The 9,122-nt window shown below is 46.7% G+C and overlaps 1 protein-coding gene across 1 annotated transcript in view; it reads right to left on the reverse strand.

The window, feature by feature from the left end:
• The window catches only part of LOC309957720 (coagulation factor XIII B chain-like), a 38,710-nt gene extending 30,106 nt beyond the window's left edge, over positions 1–8,604 (reverse strand). Inside the window, exons 1-2 of the mRNA XM_082833101.1 lie at positions 8,492–8,604; positions 1,675–1,875 (exon numbers count right to left, since the gene is read on the reverse strand). Coding sequence (XP_082689227.1) covers positions 1,675–1,875; positions 8,492–8,555 — 265 coding nt within the window. The 5' untranslated portion in view covers positions 8,556–8,604. The remainder of the gene's footprint in view (positions 1–1,674; positions 1,876–8,491) is intronic.
• Positions 8,605–9,122: the final 518 nt, after the last annotated feature.

Here is a 9,122-nt window from a genome sequence, read left to right on the forward strand (position 1 = left end):
TAGTTCCTGTTGTTTTTCGTGTCTGTCCCCAGTGGGTAAGGTTGGTTCAGTGCGTTGTGTAGCCTTCCTGGTGGAGGGGACTAGTGCCTGTGTACTAGTGGGTGAGGCTTGATCTTGTCTTTCTGGTGGGCAGGTCCACGTCTGGTGGTGTGGTTTGGGGTGTCTGTGACCTTATTATGCTTTTAGGCAGCCTCTCTGCTAATGGGTGGGGTTCTGTTCCTGTCTTGCTAGCTGTTTGGCATAGGGTATCCCGCACTGTAGGTTGCTGGTCATTGAGTGGAGCTGGGTCTTAGCATTGAGATGGAGATCTCTGGGAGAGCTCTCACCGATTGATATTATGTGAGGCCAGGAGGTCTCTGTTGGTCCAATGTCCATAACTTGGCTCTCCCACCTCAGAGGCACAGCCCTGATGCCTGGCTGGAGCACCAAGAGCCTGTCATCCACACAGCTCAGAATAAAAGGGAGAAAAGAAAGAAAGAAAGAGAGAGAGAGAGAGAGAGAGAGAGAGAGAGAGAGAGAGAGAAAGAAGATAAAATAAAATAAATAGTTATTAAAATAAAAAATAATTATTTAAAAAAGTTACTTAAAAGTAATAAAAAAAAAGAAAGAAGAGAGCAACCAATGCAAAAAACAAATCCACCAATGGTAACAAGTGCTAAAAGCTATACTAAAAAACAAACAAACAAACAAAAAAAGGACAGACAGAACCCTAGGACAAATGGTAAAAGCAAAACTATACAGAGAACATCTCACACAGAAGCATAACATACCCAGTCAGAAAAAGAGAAAAAAGGGAAAAAATATATATACATATCATTGCTCCCAAAGTCCACCTCCTCAATTTGGGATGATTCGTTGTCTATTCAGGTATTCCACAGATGCAGGGTACATCAAGTTGATTGTGGAGATTTAATCCGCTGCTCCTGAGGCTGCTGGGAGAGATTTCCCTTTCTCTTATTTGTTCGCACAGCTCCTGGGGTTCAGCTTTGGATTTGGCCCTGCCTCTGCGTGTAGGTCGCCTGAGGGCGTCTTTTGTTCGCTCAGACAGGATGGGGTTAAAGAAGCCACTGATTCGGGGCCTCTGGCTCACTCAGGCCAGGGGGTGGGAGGGACACGGAGTGTGGGGCGAGCCTGTGGTGGCAGAGGCCAGCGTGACGTTGCAGCAGCCTGAGGCGCGCCGTGCGTTCTCCTGGGGAAGTTGTCCCTGGATCCTGGGACCCGGCGGTGGCGGGCTGCACAGGCTCCCAGGAGAGGAGGTGTGGATTGTGACCTGTGCTCACACACAGGCTTCTTGGAGGTCTCTTGCCTCTTTGGCAGCTCCAGACCTTTTCCCAGAATCCCTCCCAGCCAGCTGTGGTGCACTAGCCCCTTCAGGTTGTGTTCACGCAGTGATGCCTCTCTTCCTTGCAATGTGATAATAACAATTTCAATAACTATCAGTATTCTCTTCACAGGGTAATATTACAAACAGATAAAGAAGATAACATTTTAATGAAAGACGTGATTTACAGAATTACAGTATATGCTTTCATTTTGTAAAAAAGACAGTTGGCCAGCAATTTTGTTCTTATCTACCAAAAGGTTTAGACTCCTGCCATATTTTAGGGGATGCTAGTTTTACAAGCTCATTTATTTCCGTGTTATCACGTGATGTTGACCCCGCCACTGACTTACTGAAGCACCGTGGTTCTGGGGACCATCCTGCTGCCGTACACGTGGTCTGGGCCTCTTGTTTCCCAGTTTCAGTTGTATAACCAGCCAAGCAGGAAAATGACAGATTTTGGTTTATGCTCATTGGAAAGTAATAACTTTCAAAAGTATAGTAATATTGGGCAATCCTTCCATTTTCCACACTTGGAAGACCACAGGGTTTCTCTGAAATGAGAAAATATCAAGCTGAACACTGAAAAATATATTTAAAACCATACAATTTGTGATGAAGTGACAATAGGTTTTTAAATTCAAAGTGTTTGCAGACACTGTACCCAGTACTTATTTTTATTAGTTAACATTTTAGGGTATTTTTTGCCAATCCTTTTCAATCAGGAAGTAATCTGCTAGCAGCCACAACACCCAAGAGTCAGAACAAATCTGGGCAGGCCAGTTCCTCAGAGAAGCTTTTCCTAACTTTGTCAAACAGTACGTTCTAATAGGAACACAAGCCATATATGTATATTTAAATTTCTAGCAGGCACATTAATAAAAGGAACAGTTGAAGTTAATTTTAATAACATATTTTATTTAACCCAATATACTAAAAGCATATTATTTTTTTCCTACTAAGTCTGAACTCCAGTGTGTATTTACATTCATGGCACACCCCAATATGGACTAGTCTCATTTCAAAAGCCACATGCGATTACTGGCCACTGTATTATTGGATGGGAAAGTTCTAGAATAGATGAGGTTCTCCTTAAGATACGCAGTTACCAGTTTTCATATGAATGGCTTTTGTCTTGTTTTTTAAGAAAAAGACAGACAACCAACTGAAAAAGTAAAAGACTTGAGTGAGAACCTTACATTAAACGGTGAGAGGTCTAGCAAAGAGGACTCAGCTTCATCAGTCACCAGGGAAAGGCAAATTTAAATCACTGTGAGATAGAACCATACATCCAGAGGAATGACTGACCTGGAAGAGACTGACTACCCCAGTGGTTGGGGCGGACATGGAGAAAAGGGAGCTCAAGACCACTGCAAGTAAGAGTGTAAACAGGTACGACCTCTCCTGAGAAAACAGTACGACAGAATATGTACAAACCACGTTGAAAGCACATCTCTGTGCACCCACATGTATAAGAGAGTGTTCCTGGCAAGTCTCTGCATGTGGTACCAACTGGAAGCAACCAAGTGCCCACTGACAGCAGAAAAGACAAACACACGCCTGACTATCCACACAAGGGATATTACACAGCAACATGAGTGTTGATGCTCATGGTGAACCTCACAGACCTATGATTGTCTCCGCCGTGCCACCTAATTTCCTACTGAGTCCCCTCCTTTTTCTTTCTGCCAACCTCACCACCTCCCACCTTCCCCACTTGTGCCACTCCTGGAAGAAGGAGCCCCTCCTCCCCTAGGCTTCAACCCCCCACCCCTCCCCCACTCACTCAACCAAGCCCCCAGCCACTCCACCTGGGCCCTTGTCACCTCACTGGAGAGCTCAGTCATGGACCTGCTCCAGGTCCAATGCCCATCTCTCATCAGATATGCAGGCTGCCTGTGGGTACACTTGCCTGGAACCCCTCCATCAGGTGCCAGCTGGGTTCTTACCCCTCAGGAGGACCAGTCCGTTCTGGAAGCTGCCACGGCTGTCAGGCAGAGAGAGCCAGGAGAAATGTAGTAAAACGGGAAGTGAAGAACTGGCCCCACTGCAACAAAAGGTTGAAGGCAGGGATCGCTGCCGGTGGCAGAATGTGAGGGATGGATGGTTGTTCTCAGGTTCTCAGACTGCATGGTGGGAGGTGCTGTTGCAGACACATCAAGCGACCCTACACTCAGACTTGAGGTCCTAGGGTGGTTGGTGCTTTATCTTCTCAAGAGTATCGTGTGGTGGCAGCTCAGAGGATGAGCCCAGCGTCCGCCTCCTGTCCCATCAGACCTCCGACCATCAGGGTGAGGGGCGAGGGTCAACCAGGAACTCAGCAGAGATGGCCGAGAAAAATCAGGCCCAGGTGTTCTGCCCTCAATCCCAACAGGCACTGATGAAACACAGACCTTTACCCAAAGCGGTGGTTGTAGCCAATGGCAGCCTGGCGCCCGTGGGTCCTTACCCAGGCTACTACCCCTGGGCTCAGAGATCCTGGTGGCATCAAGCTCGGACACGCAGGCCAGAGGCGCCTTCCCAGAGCAGAGGCCGCCGTCATCACAGGCACCACCTCCTCCCACCTGCCTTCCTGTCTTCTGAAAGGCGCCACCACCCAGCTGCCGTGGGTGAGATGCCGCGGGGACGACAGAGCGCGTGGAGGACCTGAGACCCGTGGGCGGTGCCAGGTGCGCGGGGGCGGAAGGTTGACTCGTGGACATTCAGGAGAGCCAGTGCCTGGATGGTCGTGCTACGCTCCTGCTTGGTGAGCACGCAGGTGCCCTGAGCATCCCTTCTTCGCACGAGGCCGGGTGGGTCCTCCAGCAGTGCTGGGCGGACTGCACCGCTCTTGCCTCGGCTCCGCCAGCGGCCACAGGTGGGGGCCGTCTGCATCTCCATCAGTTTGCAGAGCTTGAATGGTAACTCGGTTTCTCAGCCCACCTGCCAACCCGAGAAAGGCCAGAGGACAGTCTTGGGGTCCAGAGAGCAGTGTGACCGTGAGGAGAAGAGCCTGCCCGGAGCTTCCAAAGACACAGCGCGCGAGGCGAGGAGGCCAGGCTGCGCGCCCGGGTCCCTGGCTCATCGTGCAGGAGGTCAAGCCAGGCAGCCGAGGGCATCCGTGCAGGGAGAGGAACCTCTCCCACCAGGACTGGGCTTCACCCAGAGCCGGCCTCGCCGGGAGCCGTCAGACAAGGTGCACACACCCCGCTGTGAGACCCGGAGAGGGAGGCCTGGAGGCAGCCTCCGAGGCCGGTCCCTTGCTCCTGATGCCAGGGCCTCCCGTCTGGACAGCCCAGGGGGCCGTGATGGGAGAAGCAGGCCTGGGCCAGGAAGGATGGGTGCTCGCAGAGTGAGAAACGGTCTACACCGCAGGACCTCCCTGTTCTTCCGTCTCCAGCCCTTGCTCCCACAAGGGGAGAGTCAGGCTTTGGGAGCAAGTGGCAGAGGTCAGAGGGAAAGAGCCAAAGATGACGGCCCTCAGCCACAGGAGCAGTTCCGATGTCTGAAGGACTTTTTCTTTTTGTGGTGGGAAGGCAGGAGGCCCCCTGGATATAAGAGGGTCCCCCCAGATTCTTCTTTTGGGTTCTTGTCGCTTTGATGTGTGGTTCTGTCCCAGGGTCTATGGCTGGGTTGGGGGAAGTTCACCCCCATCCACCAGCCTCTGCTTGATCCTCTGCTTCAGCAGTTCTCACGCCCCTTCACCAGGCCTCCCACCAAATAACTAACGTTATTTGCCTTTGGATGGCTTCTGGAGAGGGTGGGGCTGGCAGCAGCCTGGGCTTCACATGCCCTCCTTGGACCTGAGGCAAGGACCAGAACTGAGGCCAAACCCAAAGAACTCTACAGTCTGGGACCATGTCAGTCGTTCAGGGGAGAGTGCCACCTCCGGAGATGCATGTTGGGAGGCCCAGACCCTGGCTCTCATCTTCGGCAATGCTGTTGCCGCATGATCGGCAGCTTTCATCCTCTGCAGATGGTCCTCTCCTGCTTCCCCTGTGGTGAGGATGGGAGGAGGGTGCCACGGGGGAGAGGAGGATGGGAGGAGGGTGCCACGGGGGAGAGGAGGATGGGAGGAGGGTGCCACGGGGGAGAGGAGGATGGGAGGAGGGTGCCACGGGGGAGAGGAGGATGGGAGGAGGGTGCCACAGGGAAGCTGGTGGCCCAGGCCAGTCCCACAGCTCTACTGGGGCTCCTGTGCTTTTTCTGGGGATGTGTTCAAGCTCAGGGGGTGGGGGAAGGCTCCTCCTTGGTCTCTGGGGAGTTGGAGCTTGGCAGCACTGGCTCCTGTTCCAGGATGGCTCTGGAGAGCATCCCTTTGGAAGCCTCTTCCACCCACCTCTGGCACGTCACCCTCGTGCCAGATAATCCATGGTCAGAGAAGTCAGGATGGTTACCTGAGGTTTAGTCCTTTAAAAAGGGACATTTAGGGGGCTCCCCGGGGCTCCCCAGGGGGCTCCCCTGGTGGCGCAGTGGTTGAGAGTCCGCCTGCCGAGGCAGGGGACACGGGTTCGTGCCCCAGTCCAGGAAGATCCCACATGCCGCGGAGCGGCTGGGCCTGTGAGCCATGGCCGCTGAGCCTGCGCGTCCAGAGCCTGTGCTCCGCAATGGGAGAGGCCACAGCAGTGAGAGGCCCGCGTACCACAAAAAAAAAGGGGACATTTAGGAGGCTTCTGAGTGCCGATCAATGTTCTATATGTTGATCCGGGTGCAGTAAAATTTAGTAAACATTTATAGAGGGGCATCCTATGATTTTTTGCATTTTTCTGCATACATTATACTCCAAAGAAAACATTTATTTTTAAAAATCTGTCCTTATGTTGGAGACTTTAAAATCATAAATACACTTAAAAGAAAGCAGTTATTGAGCAGCCCCTAGGATTTGTGTTGGGAGGAAGTGGCAGGTGTGTAGAAGACCCGGGCAGATGGGATTATTTTGCCTTCAACGCCTTGGGGACGACAGTCAACTCTCTTGCTACCCTGAGACATAAAATAATAGCAGTGCCCTCCCAGGGCTGAGGGAAGTGGGCAAGGAATTATGAGTAAAAGAAACTTTCCAGAGTCTGATGGAAGGAAGGAGCAGATAAAAACATGCGCAGGGGAGGTCCCGTCCCCTGAGGATTCTCACAATTTTCCACACCCATACCACCAGGGATTTACAAAGAAGACTCTTTAGAACTAGCAGAAACTAAAGGTAAAAGTTCACGAATCTGATTATATGAAAATTGAGAATGTCTTTCCATGAAAAGTATTGTTGACAAAACACACACATCACATTTTGGAAGAAGGAATTTGCAATGTCTAAAAGTGACAAGAAGTTAAAATGTATTGTCTGCAAAGAGCTCCCACAAATCAGCTCTTTAAAAGGCAGAAAGCAGAGGGAAATGCTAATCTGTTATAAATCAGGAAACAAAGAAAAGGAATTGAGCCCATAGCCCCACATGGGGGATATATACAGGCGAGAGAAATCGTCACAGAGAAATAAGGTGATTACATGAAAGCACTCATTTCAGAGTTACTTGAGGTTAGGAGGAAACTATGTGTCCATCCTTAGGAGAGTGGATAAGTAAATATATGAAGGTAGGTAGCACTAAAGGGCAACAAACTAGATTCAGCAACAAGGAAATACATTTAAACAGTAGCAAGTAAAATGAAACAATAAGGAGATAAAATCTATGGCAAGCTTCCATTTATATGAATGTAAAACACACAAAACCAGACATAGTTTACAAAGATATTTGCATATTTAAGGATATATCAAACATTATAGTGCGTCCCAACAGTTGGGTTTTCAACAGTTGGGTTTTCAACAGTTTGGTTGAAAGGGAAATGGAATTCAGGGTCAGGAATGAAGAGGGAAAATGTATAAATAAAACAAAAGTGACACTTCTCATAGGCCAGTGATGGTCACATGAAATGAGGAGCATAGTTAACTTGATCTTGCGCCCAAGATTCCAGATGGGGGTGGGGGAAGCATGGGAATATGAGGTCATGGTCCCTGTCTTCAGGCAGCTGACATTTCTTTGTTTGTGTGAAAGAAGATTATAATTACACAATAATTAGAAAATTAGCTAGAATATTGCAGTGTTTTCATGGTATAGATAATAGACAATTATATCAACTGTTTTTTCCCTATTTAGACAGGAAAATAAAAGGAAACTTCACGCAAAAATTATCTTATTGTAGAATTAAATGTGTAAGATGAATTCTATTAATTTCACTTTCATAATTTTAATTGCAGAGCCTCTTCTGGCAGAAGATTTGTAGTAAACTATTCAACTAAGGCAATTATATATAATCTGTCGGATATTTTATTTCAAGAAATTTCCTAAGGTGTTTTAAAAGAGGCTTATGGCTGTGGTTTCCTACTTTGTCTACTACTCTTGCTGATACTTAATGACTTGCCTGGCTTCTTATCCCTACAGCTCAAGAACATCGTTAACTCTTCCTAAATAACCCACACTTGCACACTCACATTCACCTCACACATGAGGCAGTCTGGGTAGAAAGATTTCTAACAGTTAGGGAGTCCACAGGTATTACTTGTCTGGACAGTACTGATTTATCCCTGTTGTCCCATTTGAGTATTAATAAAACCTGCTTTCACCCTGAGGCATGTCCTCATTTACATAAACAATCATATGGTCCTCCTACTAATCATTACTTACTGTCTTCAACCAAAGAATAAAAATTAGGATAATTTTTCAACAGTCAAAGATCTTGCTGATGATTTATGGTTCTTTTTAAAATTTCCCACATGAAAGCTCTCTCTTTAAGAGCAAAGAATTAAAATTGTACAAGCTGTGCAGTGTTAGGAATGAATTCTGGTCTGAAATTAGAATTAAGGTTAACTTACAGCTTCAAATGATGGTACCATTAGCCTGTTAGCCTGAAAACACTTTGAAGTCTTTAGATCCTGGTCTCCTATACTCTCAAAACTAAAGATGTAAAAGGTTTTTTTTTTTTTGTCTTGTTTTGGTTTTCTAAGCTATGTTACTCTAAGAATAGTTTAGTAGTTTTTCTCAAAGGAAAAAGTCTGTCTACATATTATAACAAATTATATTTATAAGTATCTTTTTTATAAAATTGGTACATAAAAATGAAAGACTATATTAAAAGCTCAAGAGAAATAATGTTAGAATTTCCCTTTATAATTATTAAAGAATAAAGAATATTTAAAGTTAACTTTACCTTCTGCACTGAGTTCTCCTGAGATGATTAATATGATAATCAGAGCCAAGCCTTTCGACCTCATCTTCTATGGTGTGCTTAATAAAGGGTTTAACCATTTTAAAGTACTAGGGACTCCTCATTAAGTACACAATACGTCTCCTGAAAAAAGTTAATTATTTACAACATCTAAGTCCCTTTGTAACAAGCCTTATATTTGATTTAAAACAGTTTAGAATAATACTAAAAATACACAACTACATTAATTGACAGTACTTTTCACGCCACAGTCCAATAAGAACATGACCACCGATGAGGGCAACGATAACAGCAGCAAAATAATTAACTCAGGCTGCATAAAAAACAGGGTAAATTTTCAATGTTAATTTCCCAATGTAAGTCCATGGAGTAAAGTTCATTGGTGGCCATTGATTTCTTTACCACTGTAGATCAAATGACGGGATGAACTTAGGTACATGAATTAATGGATCCCTGATGTGAAAACAGTGTTGTCTAGACTGCACTGCTAAAGGGAAAAGTGGCCTTAATTGTCTCGAGCAGTGATAGAATAATGTTATTGATTGTAAAGTCTAATGTTGAGAGAGGTTGTATGCTGTGGCAGGTGATTAGATAAGCACTGTGCTGAATTATC

The sequence above is a fragment of the Leucopleurus acutus genome (assembly GCF_964270905.1).
Source record: "Leucopleurus acutus genome assembly, chromosome: 2".
NCBI classification, from domain to species: Eukaryota; Metazoa; Chordata; class Mammalia; order Artiodactyla; family Delphinidae; genus Leucopleurus; species Leucopleurus acutus.